This window comes from Gallinula chloropus (genome assembly GCF_964237585.1).
Source record: "Gallinula chloropus genome assembly, chromosome: 5".
NCBI classification, from domain to species: domain Eukaryota; kingdom Metazoa; phylum Chordata; class Aves; order Gruiformes; family Rallidae; genus Gallinula; species Gallinula chloropus.
In genome coordinates, this window is record NC_140090.1 from 49,778,257 (window position 1) to 49,796,843 (window position 18,587).

The 18,587-nt window shown below is 48.3% G+C and overlaps 1 protein-coding gene across 2 annotated transcripts in view; it reads right to left on the bottom strand.

Moving 5' to 3' along the window:
- The window catches only part of PRKG1 (protein kinase cGMP-dependent 1), a gene marked incomplete at its 5' end in the record, with an annotated part of 496,883 nt that overhangs the window by 445,158 nt on the left and 33,138 nt on the right, over positions 1-18,587 (bottom strand). Inside the window, one exon of one of the 2 annotated variants that reach the window (XM_084264378.1) lies at positions 17,996-18,306. The exons of the other annotated variant lie outside the window; for it this stretch is intronic. Coding sequence (XP_084120504.1) covers positions 17,996-18,306 — 311 coding nt within the window. Of the gene's footprint in view, positions 1-17,995; positions 18,307-18,587 lie in introns of those variants that run through there. 2 annotated transcript variants of the gene reach the window in all.

Below are 18,587 nucleotides of genomic sequence, written 5' to 3' on the forward strand. Positions count from 1 at the left end.
AGCTAGGCTCCACGTAGCTTTGAGACTAGAAAACAAACACACAGAATGTTTCTAGCCTGAATTTTAACTATCAAAAACTGTCAGTGCTTCACACTCCTACCACTTCTCCAATAGCAATAAACCCACTTAAAGATTGGTATGGGATTTATTCTGAGGTTAGCAGGAAAAGAAAACCTTAAGTAAATCTGTCATTATTAATAGATACCAGGGTTAAGTTTTGTTTCTAAGGAAGAAGCTTGGAGAAAGCTTCTCTGCCTGTGTAAATCAATGCCCCTTAAACGAGAGCACTGGAATTTTAAAGCGTCCTGGTTTTGTTGGAGACTGTGCCTTCTAGTTTGCGATTTAATTAGGAATGAAACCCAATTTCTAATCAACGAGCGCTCATGCTTGCGAAGGAATTATAGTCTACACATTCTCTGGGATATAAACATGAAGGCTTTACAAATGCTGGCTAATCAGCACTGAAAGGCAGGTAGATCAAAGCCTGCAGCGCTGGGGCAGACCAAAGCTTGTGCTGGCCACAGTTCCCTCCCAAGTATGACACCCAGCTGCCCATCTTCTTGTAAATTAAGCAGCAAAATATACAAACAGCACAAATATGCCTGAAAAGGCCAAAATAAAGGAACAAACTAACTTCATCCTGCATTCTGGCCACCCTTGAGGTTGCAAGAAGCACTTTATGCAGGCAGACGAAATCCTCCTCGTCAAACGCAGAAGAGGATCATTGCAGATCTGCTGGCTCCCCCGCTAATCTGTTCTGGCAAGATGATCACACTATTTGCTTCCTTTATAAAAGAAATTTAAAAAATTAAATTTATGCACACATGAATAAAGGGCTAGCCGTACAATCAGCAGCAGCAGTAGTGCCAGGAGGATAAAAATATGCAGAGTGCATCATGCAAGGATGAATTTTTGGCTCATACTTTTTATACAGATCAATAAAAGAGTTAAAAGAGTTTTTATACAGATCACAAAGAGTTTGGGGAGATTTAGGGTTTTGGGGGTTTTCTTAAAGCACTATGGAGGCAGTTCCAAGGAAGGACAGGGGAGAGAACAAGGCTGGACACAGGGGCTGTGTGCTGAAGAACTGGCCTTTTTCTTTCAGCTGTGACAGATGTCCTTTCCCTACCACTCAGAATTTCTCTTTTTGCAAAGAACAGAAGCCTCAAACAGCCAAGACATTTGCAGACAGTATAAAAAGCGGTTTTGAGGGTGTGAGGGGGAGGGTCAAAAGCAGAAATCTGTTTATTTGGCACCTAAATATAGCCCAGTTAACTCAGCAAACAATCTTTCTCTACTACATGCTATTTTGTCTATATTTAGAGGCTGTAAGGAACCAGCTGTAGCACCACCATTTTATTACATTTCTGATGGGAATCTGGTTTTGTTCCCAAGAACTCATCCCCACTCTTATGTGACCATGACCACTAACCTGAATCTTGGTTATAAAAATTAAGTTTTCAGCTGAAGCACCAGCAGTAAGGATGAGCTCTTAACCTAGCTTTACATGAAGGAGGTCTGCTCAGCTACACCTGGCAGTGAACCAAGCCTCTAATAATCAACGAGGACACATCGCCAGGTTGTGATTCCAGGTCAGCCACAGGTTGATCACTTCTTTCATTCAGCCAGACCCAGCTGCCAGTAAAAGGCAGCTTTTAAATGAGCCACATTCAGAACAGAGGCTGCTTTAAGAAAAGCTTTTACAGACAAGAAACAAAAAAAAAAGTTTTGGTATTTTGAGACTCCTGGTTAAAAAGCATTATAACCCCCCAGAGTGTTTCTGCCTGCCTTTTTTCTGCAGGATTGTATACCTGCAGCATGTGGAGGAAAACTTTTTTTGTGATTAAAATTACCATACATTAGGCTTAGGGCTACATACCTTTTTTTTCCCCCATGATCACTTAAATCCAACCTTGCCTGCTCACATTTCATCATACTGACACGTCTGTCAACTTGGCATCTGATACTCCTCTTGAGTGCACAAATAGACAACTGATTTAACTTCTCAGAATCCCTCCCTGCACAACAGATACTTTTTAAAATGCACGGGCCACAAGCACTAAAAGGATAGCTTTTTCCTCACAAAAACCCTCATACACTACAATTTTTTTCTCCAATGCTTTCCAGCTAATCTGTCAAGGTAGCTGTCTTTTATTCTCAGTGTACGTACCGCAGGAAAGTGCACTCACGTCTATGAAGCAATCCAGAGAAAATGGTATCATGGCATTCAGCAGTTGTGCCTGAGCAATCTCAGGATCCTCAACACAAATACATGAAAACCCCAGACTCTGAGGCCTTCCAAAAACGTGAGGAGCACAAGAAAGGTTTAAAAGAGACAATGTTGGTGGAAGGAAGAAAATCCATCCAGCAGCCTAAGCGAGACAGGTGTAGCACTGCTCACCTCCCAGCAACAGATCTGAAGCCTCGATGGGTGATGTCCACGCTCAGGAGCTGGCAGCCTCCAGCTCTGCCTGGCCTGGCTTTGGTGACCCGAGATATCAGGCTGCAGACATGTGTGATTTGGGGTGCCACAGCCCACATCTCACATCTTGTACTGGGCAAGGCAAACACAGAGTCAAGGCAACTCTGAAGAGAGCAAACAACCTGACATCAAGCTGGCTTTTTTGTGCACCGTATTCTCCAACTGAATTGATAAAAATTACATTAAGAGACTCAGAAAAAGCACAGAATATTATCTCCCCACTAGATATCCTTTCTTTAGTATGAACAAAGTAAAAAAATATTTCAACTACTTAAGAAGGAAATCTGAATAGGTTAACTGAAGCAGAAGCTTCCAATGCAAGAGTGCAATATATATAATTTCTTAAAATTTCAGGCACTATTCAGGAGCTAGCATCTACATCTTACACAGCTCCTCCACCATACACTAAACTTCAAACCCCTGCAAAGATCCTACCTTCTTGGTAGGCACAAGCATCTACATTTTACATAGCTGCCATGATCACCCTCAAGGCGTCTGCTTTACTTTCATGCATAAATCAATCAGCTTGCTCTATCTTAGATCTGCGCTTCCAAATCCCATTCAATGCACACAGAGTACAAGTTCACAAAGCTTTGCATTTTGTTTACTACATATTCGTAAATTTTGCATTGATTTAATAACGCTGCCACAATACTCTAGTTGTATTTAAACTGCAGTCTTCTTCAGTACAGTCGCCACAGCCAAAATTTGTGTGGTCATTAAATCCAGGTAGCTTAATCAAATAACATGCCTCCCATTTACAGAATCACAGACTGGTCAGGGTTGGCAGGGACCTCTGGAGATCATCCAGTCCAACCCCTGCCAGAGCAGGATCCCCTCCAGCAGGCTGCGCAGCACAGTGTCCAGGATCACAGGCTTTGAATGTCTCCAGAGATGGAGACTCCTCAACCTCTCTGGGCCTGGCCCAGGGCTCTGCCACCCTCCTCTGGGTTAGGTGGAACTTCATCGGTTCCAGTTTGTGCCCACCGCCTCTTGTCCTGTCCCCAGGCACCACTGAACAAAGACTGACCCCATCCTCCTGAACTCACCCCTCAAGTGTTTACCAGCACTGATAAGATCCCCTCTCAGTCTTCTCTTCTCCAGGCTAAAAAGTCCAGAGTCCCTCAGCCTCTCCTTGTCAGAGAGATGTTCTAGTGCCCTCAGCATCTCCATAGCCCTATAACATTTATATTTATTTTGCAGCCCTAGTATTTTCTGGTGGAAAGAATTTAAAAAACTCCAAGTGGATACAGGCTCAATCTTACTAAAAGAGTCCCGTATACCTCATGGAAGGAATTTCTGGTCAAGCCAAGACAGAAAAGAGCCACCACACCCCAGAGGTGAAATCTGAAGGACAGGGACTCATATCCCCAGCTCTGCCTAATTTCCATTAATTCTCCCAAGTGTTCATCACTATGTTGATAAGCAGCCTCACCCTCTGCAAAAGCTTTCCCATTTGTACCTGCAAACACTGGGATAAAGCTTCTACCCATGTTTATACATCCTACATGAGGCTATAAATATCATGTTACCCATTTGTGGGGTTTTTTTAGCTTTAAAATTAAAAAAAGAAAATTAAACCCACCCATTGTGTCTATGCAAGAGTAACAGCACAAAATCAAAAAGCTGAGACTTGGACAATAATGTCTCTTTTTAACTTGCTTTACTTAACAGTCATCTTTGTACAAAGTCTGAAGGAAAAAAAACAATCAGAGATTTGAGAGGGAAGCAATAATTTGTTCCTCATCACAGGTAACACGTGCTTTCGAAGCACCTGCCACCTCACAGAACCTCCCGAGTTGAAAGGGTTGGTTGATGAGAAAATAGCGCCACTATGCAAAGCAGAAGGTAGAGCAGCTGCTTTCTGCATGACAGGAGCAGAGGTCAGGTCCGGCGCCACAGAGCCAAGCATCGTTCTCCCCAGTGCCCGCTCCCTAACAGACAGCGGTGGCACATGGAACGCACCTGAATTCACAATGACTGGCTCACGTGCTCTGGTATTCACATCTGCCATGCCTGTGGAAAGCACTCCTTGGTGGTGCATGCTCCTCCTGCAGGCACATTAATAAATCTAGTAAATGAATGGAGGGAAATAAGATGGATAGTTAGCGCTCCCACGGGACTCCTCTAATAATAGGCTGCTGGGCCGCAACACAATATCCACACCGCAACACATCACCACACCACTGCCAGCAAAGGGCCACGGGAGCCTTGCCTGCCAGGCACGCCGAAACACCCTCTCAGAGTTGGTTAAGAGGCACCAAGGTAAGAGAGCTGCATCACCTGTATCCCTTCTCCAAGCAGAAGCATTGCAAAAGCTTTGACTATCCTCCCGCAGCAACAAGTCTTAACTTCAAGAGGTGAGCTGGAAGCTTGTCTTCTTTTCAGCCATGCCTTGAACCAAGGTAATGCCAAGGAAAACTGGAGTATGTGACTTATTTAAGCTCTCCCAACGCACTCATTATCATGGTATCTGAGTACATCTGCATTTGGGTATACTGCTAATAGAGAAAAGCATCGCCTCTCCATGCTTCATTTCTCTCCTGTGCCTCTCAGAGCTAGGTTTCCACAGGGAAAACAGAAAGCAATCAAGTATCTGAAGAGCAGGAGATGCATTCTCCCCTTCAAGCAATTGCTGTGTTAACAGGATCTCAACGTGCAAAGATGTATAAGAAAAAAGCCTTTTATATATATATATAAGTACCCACACACACTCCAAATCAACTACACTTTGAATACCTACCAAGTTTAGATAAATAGCTCCATGAGAGCACTCAGACTCAAGTTACACACACACACCCCATTTCGAGCTGAGATTTAGCCCACTCTTCCATATGTACACTCCCCACCTGTGAGACGTTGCTGTTACTTGGTCCACAGGCAGGACTGGAATGACGGCACGTCATGGTAAAGGCTGAAACACGGCCTCCCAGAGCGGCACTTCATCAAGCAGCGCATGACAACATATTGAGTCACGGCAGGATGACATCCAGCCACCACACGGCGTGCACCATGAAGTCTTGTTAATACTACTACAAGCCATTGCCACTGATGTGGAGTGAAGCAGCCACTCTCCTGCCTCGAGTCCTTCTTGGTGCCGGCTCTTTAGGGTGTGGGATATGCATTATCTGTCTTTCAGCTGCATCGAGCAACGTGCAGGCAGCCAAGGTGATGGAATTGCTGTTTGCCCGTAACAGGAGGCCCACGGGATGTCACATCTGATCAGTTGCAAGTGAACTGATTTTGTGCAAACTGGCACACTAGAAAAGCTGGATTGTCAGGAAAATCAAGTCTCCTGTGGTACCTTGAGCTACAGCCACTCTGTCTCCTGATATATATAGGAAACAGTGCTGGACATGTAACACCTGGACCCTATCAGATGGGACTGCTTTGCAGAAGGAAGGGCTTTGGGGCTGAGAGGGAAGGAAAAGAAGGGCAAGCATCCGTATGAAGAGAAGAACGACCTTGGGCAAAAGAAGGTGGAAGGAGCAGGAACACAAGACCAGGTGAAGTAACTGAGGGCACAGCAGAGAAGGGAGAAGAGAATGTCAAGGCCCCTGCTCTGCCATGGTGGGCAGAAAGGACAGAGGGCTATGGGAACACAATGCTACCACATGCTGTGAAGGGGACAGAGAAGACATTCAGGGGCCCCAATGGGAACCTGGCAGTGGAGAGGAAGGGAACAGATGCAATGAAAAACTGTAAACCAGAGTGTTCCCACACTGTACAATCCCACCCTGCAGATCCATACCCATCCATGCATTGGTGCAGAAGACAGGAAAAGCAGTATAACTTCCTTTCCCCTCTACAGCCCCTCTTCCACAATGGTTAAATGCTCAGTTTTTCCTCCCTCACTTCTTAAAGCAGCAAGAGAGTGATAAGAAACCCTACGGCCTCGCTTACCCCTTCGAGCTGCTTCCCAAAATCCTGGCTGCTGCTCACTCCCCACCCCTCTGCAGCCTCCGGAGTGTGGATCCAGCTCCTGAACCCAAGAGAGTAGCAGTGAGCAGCTGTGATTCCAGGCATGGGCTCCATGGCAGCTACCCTGAACAACCCTACCAAAGGCCTGTGTCAAAACCATTTATCTGTTTTGTTCATTAAATACATATACTACAGAACACAGTGGTTGCTGGAAGATGTGTATTCTCCTGTTTGTGATCAAGTTTGGCCACCCTTAAAGCTCATGTGTAACCCCTGAGGGACTCTCACTGGTTTAAGCAACGCTGAAACTTCCAGAGGTGAGCACTAATTCCACAGCACAAGTCCTTCCAACTCAGTAAGGAGGATACCTCACATTCTGCTTTACTGAAAGGAATCTAAGGTGCTTTTCAAAGCAAGACGGCATAAAGGTATAGCTGAATGGTATTATTTGCATCACATTTGGTTTATCTACACTCTCCTTAAGTGCTTGGCTGTCGCCTTGGTGCGCTGTTGCCTGAGTCATATGGCAATTGATTTCTTCTATTCATCAGAAATGTTACCCACCAAGAAAGTTATTTTCCTCATTTAGCCTGTGGACTCCAAGAGCACTAATGAATTCCCCTCACCCGGTGGATCTTTGCACACAATTGACATCAAATAGGCAGTTTCAATAGTAACAAGCACTGACAGATCCCAGGGACCCACTTACACTGGGGGCAGGGAGCAAAGGCTTTGGATTTTCATCACATCCATGTCAGCAGTTATTTACTCTTTTGCTCCCGAATCTGAATGATACTCTGCGGCTGCCAAGCCACAGCAGCCAACAGCATTTCAACATTCCCAGAGCCCAGTTAATGCTGGAAAAAATTCCATACACAACACCGATATTAAATCTTGATTGTTTTTTATCCTAATAAAAGTACATCTGGTAGGAATTTGTGCTATCGCAATGCTCCCATACATGTGGATAAGTATATACCTGCACATATGCAGCCATCACCATATATATTTCTCCTGCGACTAGGATATCATGCTGAACACAGAATTACGCATAGATTTACAATACCCCGGGTTCATTTTCACAGAATCACAGAATCACAAGGTTGAAAAAGACCTTTAAAGATCATCAAGTCCAACCATTCCCATCCTAAGCTAAACCATATCCCTAAGTACCTCATTTACCCTTTTTTTAAACACATCCAGGGTAAGTGACTCAACCACATCCCTGGGCAGCCTGTTCCATATCCCGACAACTCTTTTCAGTAAAGAATTTTTTTCTAATATCTAATCTAAATCTACCCTGGCGCAGCTTCAGTTCTCCTTCAGCCCAGATGATGGAAACATGATTCCATTCATTTGGATCCCCCATGATCACCTCACAGGGTACAGAATAAGCAAATGGAGCGAGCTGGCCTGGCTGGGGAGTTCTCACATACACTTCAAGCCCACGTCACAGTGCCAGTCCACAGCTTCCCTGACACAGTTTGTGTATTTAACAGGAAACACCTCCAATAAATATGCTCACAAACAGAATCAAACCCAGCAATTTTAGAGAAAGAAACAGAGCTCCAAGCAGGAAAAGAGTTACAGTATGATGAGGGGTTTTCTTTTTTTCAGCGATACCCTACTTCAAGATCACTCCTAAGAAACAAGCACCAAGTACAGTCCAAATATCCCAATCCTATTCTGCGATTTTAAAGTCTGGGAGACCATTTTCTACTTTGAATCCAGGCACCGCTGCTCAACTTTGGGCTATACGTGGTGCTCAGGCACTAGTTTCCAAGGAAACCAGTGACTGCGAGAGCATTGCAAAATGCAAGTCCTGCGCCTGCCGCGGGTTCACAAGTAACACCACAGCTATCTCAGTGACACAAACCCTTCCAGGTAGGTGCTTCTCCATTGCTTCTCAGAGAACTTGATTCAATTTCCACCATTTAGGATGTCGGTATACACGGTGCATCTCCAATCAACGTGCACGCTGGCAACCAAACCACTTTCTGGAGATGCTGAGAGAAGGAGAAAGGAATTCTTCGCCTTGTTTTAGACTCCAGCACAGCAAATACTTTTGTTTTTTCCTGTTCTGTCAGCCCTTCAAAACAAAGACAAGCTATACAAAGCATGAATGTCAGGGACTTCTCCGCCTGCACGTACCCCCCAGAAATGGCAAAACAACAGATGAAAGAACATTTATACAAACATTCATCCTTTAGCCTGCTACTAAGGGAAACATTTTGGCACTGTGAAAAGCCAAGAGAGAAGAAACACCAGTGGAAGAGGCAGTAAGGAGTATCCTTTGTGACAGTAAGTAGTATCATTTGTGACACTAAGTGGCATTTAAACCACCATCACCTCTGGTTCAAAAAGCACAGCTTCCTAGGACCCTTCCGATACTTCTTCGGAAATCCAAGCATCCCACAGTATCTACCCCAAGCAGGATAACAAAAGAAGCAAGTACATATGCACTTGCTGTGTCCTTTTTAACTCCAAAAGAACAACTTTTTCCCCCTCAACTCGCATTTTGCATCCAGTCCTCAGCGAGACCATGTTTAGTGAAGGCATGGGAGCTTCTCACCTTCCCAGCAAGTCTGCAACACGGGGTGCTGCAAGCACCTGGCTCCTCAAAATTTTGTGCTACTACACACATTTTTGGCTTGGTATCAGTGCTCTGATCTGGGGGAGGGGGGCTGATTCATTTCAGAGATCTAAGATGTGCATTGTGTCTAGGAACACAGGACACTAAAGCTCAGGATGACTTTCACAGTGAGTGTGGAGAAAAGGCATTTGTGGCCATAGTCTGTGACCTCGTTTTCTGACAATGCACGTTAAAACTACCCACCTACAGCACTCGACCAAGCAATACAGAAAAGAGGAAAAAAGTTGTTCTTTAGAAAATTAATTTATGGGGGATGTATTACAATTAAAAAAAAATTATCGCCTTCATTTAAGTGCTATCAGTTTGCTTACAGTGACTGTACTTGCTGAATAGTTTTGGTTTGCATACAACCACCATAAAGATTTCAATAGATTCTGAACAACTACTTTGCTTTAAAACATGGCATATTTATACTATGCTACTAAAATTAATACCTGAAAGCAGCAGAAATTCAGAGAAGTATGTGCTGCTTATTGTTACTAAGCAGAACTAAAAATAACTGATCTTACCATCACTCATCAAAGCAAGAATCTGACAGAAAATGACAAAACAGATACACAGCTTTAATAGCTTTGTCCAGTGAATTATGGTTTACATTCCTTTGATTAAAACACCTACAGTCCTTAGAGTTTGAGGTTTAACAACACTAAGTGTAGAATGCTGCACATGGGACATAACCCCATGCAGCGCTACAGGCTTGGAGGAAACTGGCTGGAGAGCTGTCAGGCAGAGAAGGACCTGGGGTAACTGCCGACTGAACACGAGCCAGCAGTGTGCCCAGGAAAGCCAATGGCATCCTGGCTTGTATCAGAAATAGTGTGGCCAGTAGGTCTGGGGAGGTGACTGTGCTCCTGTATTCAGCATTGGTGAGGCTGCACCTTGAGTACTGTGTCCAGTTCTGGGCTCCTCATTGTAAGAAAGACATGTCAAACTAACCTGATCACCTTCTACGACAAGGTGACCCGCTTAATGGACAAGGGGAAGGCTGTGGATGTGGTCTACCTGGACTTCAGTAAAGCCTTTGACACGGTTTTTCACAGCATTCTGACTGAGAAACTGGCTGCCACTGGCCTTGACAGGTGGACCCTCAGCTGGGTTACAAACTGGCTGGATGGCCAGGCCCAAAGGGTGGTGGTGAATGGAATCAAGTCCAGCTGGAGGCTGGTCACGAGTGGCGTCCCCCAGGGCTCAGTCCTGGGTCCAGTCTTATTCAACATCTTTATCAATGACCTCGATGAAGGGATTGAATGCTCCCTCAGTAAGTTTGCAGATGACACTAAACTAGGAGGAAGTGTTGATCTGCCTGGGGGTAGGGAGGTTCTTCAGAGGGATCTGAACAGATTGGAGCAATGGGCTGAGACCGACAGGATGAAGTTTAACATGGCCAAGTGTAGAGTGCTGCACATGGGACATAACAACCCCATGCAGCGCTACAGGCTTGGGGAAGGTTGGCTGGATTGCTGTCAGGCAGAGAAGGAACTGGGGGTGTTGGTTGGCAGCAGGCTGAATATGAGCCAGCAGTGTGACCAGGCAGCCAAGAAGGCCAATGGCATCTTGGCTTGTATCAAAAACAGAGTGGCAAATAGGTCTAGGGAGGTAATTGTGCCCCTGTACTCGGCATTGGTGAGGCCACACCTTGAGTACTGTGTGCAGTTCTGGGATCCCCACCATAAAAAGGACATTGAGGTCCTTGAGCAAGTGCAGAGAAGGGCAACCAGGCTGGTGAAGGGGCTGGAGGGAAAATCATATGAGCAACGGCTGAGGGAGCTGGGGATGTTTAGCCTGGAGAAGAGGAGGCTGAGGGGAGACCTTATCACCACCTACAACTACCTGAAGGGAAGTTGTAGAGAGGTGGGCGATGGTCTCTTCAGCCAGGTGACAGGAGACAGGACAAGGGGAAATGGCATGAAGCTGTGCCAGGGCAGGTTTAGATTGGATATTAGAAAAAAAAAATTACTGAAAGAGTTGTCAGGGCCTGGAACAGGCTGCCCAGGGAAGTGGTTGAGTCACTATCCCTGGATGTGTTTAAAAAAAGGGTAGATGAGGTACTTAGGGATATGGTTTAGCATAGGATGGGAATGGTTGGACTTGATGATCTTCAAAGGTCTCTTCCAACCTTCTGATTCTGTGATTCTGTGATTAAGGTCCTGGAGTGTGTCTAGAGAAGGGCAACCAGGCTGGGGAAGGGGCTGGAGAGCAAATGCCATGAAGGGCAGATGGGGGAGCTGGGGATGTTCAGCCAGGAGAAGAGGAGGCTGAGGGGAGACCTTATCACCACCTACAATTACCTGAAAGGAAGGTGTAGAGAGGTGGGCGATGGTCTCTTCAGCCAGGTGACAGGAGATAGGACAAGGGGAAATGGCCTCAAGCTGTGTCAGGGCAGGGTCAGATCATATGTTAGGAAAACCTTTTTACTGAAAGAGTTGTCTGGGCCTGGAACAGGCTGCCCAGGGAGGGGGCTGAGTCACCATTCCTGATTGTGTTTAACAGACCGGTAGATGAGGTACTTAGGGATATGGTTTATCATAGGATGGGAATGGTTGGTCTTGATGATCTTAAAGGTCTTTTCCAACCTTGTGATTCTGTGATTCTGTTTACATTCAGCATAAACATTACTTGACTAAACAAGCCTCCTCCAGCAACAACTCACAACACTGCTTGCCAACAGAAAAAAAAAAAAACACCAAACCTCTGTCCCCTGCCTAACAACTAAATTCAACACAGTTATTCCTTACCACCTCTAATTCCCAGAGCCTCAGAAGGCTGACCTATACAAAGAGCCAAGCAATCTCACACATGCCGCTTCCCAAGGCATTAAGCAGCACAGACTCTGTGGCGTGACTCACACGTGTGCCTCTTGTGTTCAGGAAACCCCATCATCCACCACCACACCTAGCCCGACCTGTCAAAATGGAGGAAAATAACATCTGACTGACTTGTAGCATGTCAAGGATAGTGGTGAACGCATGTTAAAACTTCTGTCAGGAAACATATCGTCCTTCACAGTAAAAATTCAGCCCTGCTGCAGGTAGGGAAGCAGAGCAAGCTGGGTGTTTGGGGAGTCAAGAGAGGACATGGCTCATGAGCCAACTCTTGTCAAGCCACCTTGGCCAGACAGATACCTGAGATACACTGGGCTGCTGGGTAGGGAACAAGTCCCACCTACACAGATTCAGCAGCACTCACGGCAGTAGGCTGTCCTTCACAGCATCCAAGAGCTCGTCCCTGCAAATCAGGCAGCTGAAGCCCAACACAAAAACCACCACAGGGTTTGAGTGGCACCACACTGCTAGAGCGGCAGGAGAAAAGTCAATCTGTCCCCTTGATAGCTGCCAAGATGAGTGGAAAGCTGATCAGCCTGGCCCTCAGGGAGATCACTGCCCTAAACAACGCTCTAGGCCACATCTTGCATCAGTGGGCACATCATCCTTTCTCACAGAGCTCATATTTGTCAGTGGAGAGATGCTGTCCCATCACCACTCACCACATACCAGTGAAGTCCTAACTTTAAAGTACTAGCCCCTGAGTCCTGCATACCAGGAGGAAAACCAGCCACTGACAGTAATGCGTGGCAGCATTCAACCCCAAATGAGCAGATCTTTCCAGGCACAAAAGTTCTTCTTCAAAACAACGTTATGCCGCATTCTGATGGATTCAACATGGTATTGTGTAGCGAGTAAAAGCAACCACAGAAGTTAACTACACCTGAACAAATGAGAAACACATTTCACTTGGCTGCTGGACACATGACATGGAACTAGATCTTGATACCGAAGAAAATGTAAGGTTGCACCCATACACCTATCACCGCCAGCTGCTTTTGATCTGACACTTTCTGTGGCACGACACCAAAACCGGAATATAACCACCATCCCTCATCTGATTTCATAGCCCCTGTACAACGTTTCGGGAAGCAATCACAGAGGGAGGGTTGTCTCAGTTCCCGATCACAGGCCCCTCAATCATCTCATCCATCAGTTTCTAGTGGCTAAATTACATTGCAACCATCCTCCAAATTATTCTAGCAAAAGGAAAGCATGGGGTTTAGGAAAGAGGTTGGGGTCTTGATTATTTGGGGTTTTCTAGAACTACACTTTGTTTTAATTAATGAATGGTTCCTGGATACCGCAGCATACATACCATTTATGAATATCAGCAGATAATTTTAGGCAAATGCTTTGAATATGAAGTGCTTTTCAAATATTATGATCACTTAAAATATGCCTCTAGTCCACATTCGCCTTCAAAGAACCAATTTGGCCACTGAAAGGATTTTGTTAAATCTTTCCTCTGTACACTGCACTTTCCCTAAGGCTATGCAACCAAGTATTCTGTTGTTTTGTTCGGGTTTTTTAAACCAGAACTCTTAAATACGACTCACAGACTGCTCCTCCACCCAAAAACAAACCTCTGGGATTTTGGCAGATTCCCCAACTTTCCATTCAAAGCATTCCTCAGTCTGTTAACTCACAAACCCCAGTCATTCTTTGTCTTACTCAACTCTCCTACGAATGACACAGCGTTCTGCTCTTAAAGCAATGGGACATGCACCACCTCTGAGAAGATTGAGTCTCTATAAATTTCTTCAAATTCATGAGCTCTCCGCTTCATTTTACATTCTGCTTCTAAAATGTTTTAGGGATGTTTTGGGTTTTTTTTTTTCTTCTGGAAAACAAAATATGCTGATTGCATAGCCTTCCAAAAAAGCATACAGCTGTTGCCCATCACCAAACGCAACAGCCTTTTAAAATGAAAAGTCCTGGGTGCTTTCCTATGGCAAGCACAAAATACCAAAAGCAAAGAGAGTTACAGCTTCCGAGTTGAAAAGGCATTTCTTTAGTCTGCAGCCCAGTAAAATCTTAATTGGAATAACAGCCCGTACAAATTCGGTCTCTCTCACTATTCTTTTCATGCTGACAGGCTGTTAGCAGCCAGGATATATATCCTGCGAGAGGTCAAAGGTGTGGAAAAACAAATAGAGCAGTGATTTTTAGAAGATGAAGAGGAGATAAGGATTTGTCATGGCCTTTGTCTACCATGGAAAACCATCCAGCTTTCTCCACAGTCTTTACTCCTGTTGCTTCTTGCAAGTTACTTCGAGGGGAGAAAGAGAAAGCCACTTATTTTAGACAACCGGCTTCTAGATACTTGAATAGGAAGCCTGACAAAGGTGTTTGACTTCTCTCACTGGTCCCATAACTTGGAAGAAAAAGGCAGGATGCGTACCTCCACAGATTTTAGCTATAAACTGCTCACATGAACTCACAAGATCCCATTTCACATTAAATAAAAACCAACACAGAAAAAAAATAGAGGCAAAAGAAATCAAACCCTGTGATAGCAGCTGAAACTCTTCACTCCCTGAAACAGATGTTTTTTAAGCTATATGCATCTTAAACAGTGGGGGTGGGGGTTGTGCAAGGTAAGTTCTTGCAAGGAATTTCATGGTATTTTTCTATAGGAAGTAATGAAATTTACTTCCACACTTAAAAGCCATTTAGAGTTTAACCATTTTATAACCCAGAATCTTCTACGTGGTACCAGAGCAGCTTCCATAGACACTTGACCACTGCATCAGACCTACAGGAATCAGAAGTCTACCATGGCCCTCTATCAGTCCTTGTTTCCAATACTCACTTCTGCTGATCCTACCAATCTCTAGCTGCCTTAGATGCTCCACCAGATCAGGAGGACAAACCCAGCACCACTTAACTGAAAAAAAAAAAAACCCAAACCACACAGCAGGCCACCAAGACTGAAGATTTCTTGTGTGTCTTATCGGTGCTCCGACTTCCATATAATGCTGGAAAACAGGCTGATGCCTTCGGCAGCTTGTCAAAAAACAAAGGTTGGATGCGATTACCCCAAGAGCCACAAAGGTTTGGAGTGACTGGAACAAAAAAAGTCAACTCTTCTCCAGGTATTTTGTTAGTTTCTGCTCTGCTTCCAGGTCCTCTTCACCTTACTCCCCAGTACCATCACAAATGGTTATCTTGACCATCAGAATGTCATTGAGATTACATCACATTTGTTTAATCAAGACAAAGACCTGCCCTCAACCACTCACAAGCACTGCATGAGGCATATTAGCGGCCACATGTAAGAGAAATCAAGCTTCAGGTATTAATGACCCCAAACAAACTGGACCACATGCACTTCCCCACTCAAGTCTCCCAGGCATGTCCACCACTAAGGTCACCTGCGTTGCGTTTTAATCACGAGAGCTACTGTAAGCAAGACACACAGCTCACATTTTCCTTTGTTTATGCAGCTGTATCTTCCTTTCCATCAGGATGCTCAAATTAAAAGCGTTTATCAGTGCGGTTATGGATTTAGGCGAGCACCCGTGATGACCATCTATCTTGAGAAGACATCCCATCACCTCAGCAAGTGCTCATCCTTGGGTATTAGGCTTTGTAGGCTTCTCGTCACAGTAACATGATGGCTGAGGCTGAACAACAAACACTTCTCAGAGTGACACACGCTCCCGAAGACATTAACAAGTATCTTTTCTACCTCAGCGATTAAGGTCTGGAACTGCAAGTTGACCTAAATGCTGTAAGAAGTATTGGAGTATTGACCAAGGAAGGTCAATAAGAAACACAGATGGGTGGCACATCTCAGGCCTCGTGTGAGGCTACGGCAAGGTCCGTACACAACAAGCAATTAAAGCTCAAGCTGAGAAGTATTAATTCAAGGCTCCATCAGGCTTCCTATACGTTGTACTGTACCAGGCAGAGGCTCCAGGCTTGTCCTGCTGGAACCCAACATGCTCCTCTGAGCTCTGGGGAGCTTGATTCACACTTAGCACCAAAAGTCAAGTGCACACATGTCCCTGTGTGCGCAAAATAAACATTTTTTTGATGCAATACCCTGTCCTACACAGTTTAACTGAGAAAACTAATGCTTCTAGGCCACCTTACTCCACCTGAGACATGAGCCAGAGACCCCACAGCTTGCACAGACCCCACACACACACCTTTCCCTGTCACCTGCCACAGCCGGGTCTCCACTTTTTGTGGTGTTTTCGGCGTGTTTTGAGGGGAGGGGTAGGCTTTTTCTCTTGGCCCACCACTGCTTCTCCCCACCGCCCTCTCGAACCCAGAGCGGCGGCCGTTCGCCTTAAAAGGACAAAATATCTGTGGAGAAACGGCGGCGGGAAGGGAGGGGAGGGGGAACCGAGGGAGGCAGCGGCCGGGCGTGTCGCCATGCAGCGGCCGGGCCCGTCCGAGGGTCCCGAGGCGGCGGGGCCGGCCCGCAGCGGCCGCCCTCACTGGGCAGAGAAGCCCCAGAACGGCCGTTGCCAAGAGACGGCGAGGCCCCGCCATAGCGGCGGGAAGGGCTGGAGCTGAGCGGAGCGGGCAGGGTTAGGGCAGGGCCCGATACACACCGCGGGAGACTAGCGAGTCGAAGCGGCAGGACGGTAACTGCCCCAGTCGAGGCAATGGGGAACACCTGGGCATCGCCCCTTATTGCTGCCCGACCTCATCCACAACACCGTTGCCACCGCCACGTCCGGGAGTAAACCCGCAGCCAAGGTGGGACTGGTGAAGTCCCGGCACGGGGCTCTTGAGTGGCCCGACTGGAGCAACAGGGCTGCGAGAGGACGAAGACCCGCCCGCCATGTGCCCTGGCCATCGGCCCGGGCTGTCCGGCGTGTCGAGGTGCCCCCCTCGGGGCTGACAACCAGCGTTAATGCCACAAGAGCCCCAGCTGCCGGCACGACTAGCAGGACCCACGCTCTCCTGTTTAATTCAGGCAGAAAGATGTCGGCCACAGAGGGAAGGCGGGTTCGCCCGCTGACCGGCAGCCGGGAGGTTGAACCCTGGCTGCCGCCAGCCGAGGGGCACGTCCCGGCAGCTGCGGCCGAAGGATCTCAGCCCCGGCCGGCCCCCGTCCGCAGTGCACATGAGGCCAGGCGCTTCAGCAGCATGTAATCTCTTCTTTTTCCAGCCCCCTCCCCCCTGCCAAGAACTGCTGAGGGAAACGCATTGCAATTCATTGGCTAGGAAAAGATACTACGGGAGGGGAGCGATCTCTCTCCGGCAAGGTCTCCCGTTTTTTCCGTGAAACAGCTGTGATTTCCCTAGTCTGCGGCATGTGTGAAACGAGGGCAGAGCATCTCCGGGCACGCTAGGAGCCGAGGTTCTCGGCAACTTTCCCTTCCCGCCGCCTGCCCCCCACCCCCGCACATCCTTCTTTGGACCAGGACGCTGTACCAAGCCGCTGCCTTCCTTGCCCCAGCACTAGCACCCACCGGGCGATGGAGGCCAGGCGGGACGGCCGGGAGGCTGCTGGAGACCCCGGCACCGCACCCCGCCAGGTTCCAAGTTTCCCTGCCCGCTCCGGCGCGAATCGCTCCCTGCAGGACACGGCTCCTCCTCGGAGGGGAGCGACCCCCAGGCTTCTCCCGTTCCTTCCCGCAGCGGTTAAGCCCCGGGAGACCGCCATGCCCTCCGGTTCGGCCCGCCAGCAGCAGAAACTCCCCCGGCCCTACCCTACCCGAGCTCGCCGCCGTGCCTCCCCCGGCGGGATGGAGGGGAGGCTGCCAGGTCCCAAAGGAGCCGTGGCGGGGGAGCGCGGCTCTCCCCCTATCTCGGCGCTCACTCCGGTCGGACACCACCACCCCCACCCCCACCCCTCCCCCCCAAGCCCGGAGCTCGCAACTTTCCCACCCCGCGGGGCCACCCGGGAAGGGTGCGGGGGCGGGCGGTACCCGGGGCGGCGGCGCTTTGGGGCTCCGCTCCGCGCTCCCCCGGTCCTTTCCCAGCGAGCGGCGGCAACGAGAACGGGGGATAGAGGGGAAGAGGTGTCCGCCGGCTGCCCCGCAGGCAGCAAGGGGAGAATGGGGCGAGAGGGTCTGAGCGCGGCGGATGGCGACGCACGGAGCGCTCCGCTCCCCGCGGGAGGTGGGTACCCGGGATGAACCCCCTGCTTACTGTGGGCTCTTGGGGTAGAAGGGGAGGGTGACGTGGCTGAGATCCTGGATGTCAAAGGCGGTGGGCTCGGCCGAGATCGCCTGCCGCTTGGTCCTCTGCTCCCCCTGCAAGGTGCCGGCGCTCTGCTGCTGCGCCTGCTGGGTGGCGGGCCGGATCACGGAACGGTACTTGTCCAGCTCGTTCTGCAGCTTCTGGATCAGTTCGTCCTTCTGGTCCAACTCCAGCTCCAGCTCGTCGATGAGAGCATCCCGCTGCCGCAGCTCCTCGATCTTCTCCTGCAGCGCGTACTGTAAATCCCGCAAAGTGCCCATGGTCCTGCCGCCCCGCTCGCCCCTCACCTCAACCGGCAACTTTCCCCCCCGGGCCGCCCACCGTCTCCCCGCACTTGGGCCAACTTCGCCCCCGCCGGCCCGGCCCGGCCCGGCCCGGCGCGGCCCCGCTGCCCGCCGGGGCCCCGCCGCAGCCGGACCCTTGCCGCCGGCACCGCGCTCCGGAGCCGGGTTGTTAGGGGCGATTTCGATCCGGCTGCGTCAGGCTAGGCTGGAGAGGGAGCGGGAGACAGACACACACACACACACGCGGAGGGGGAGGG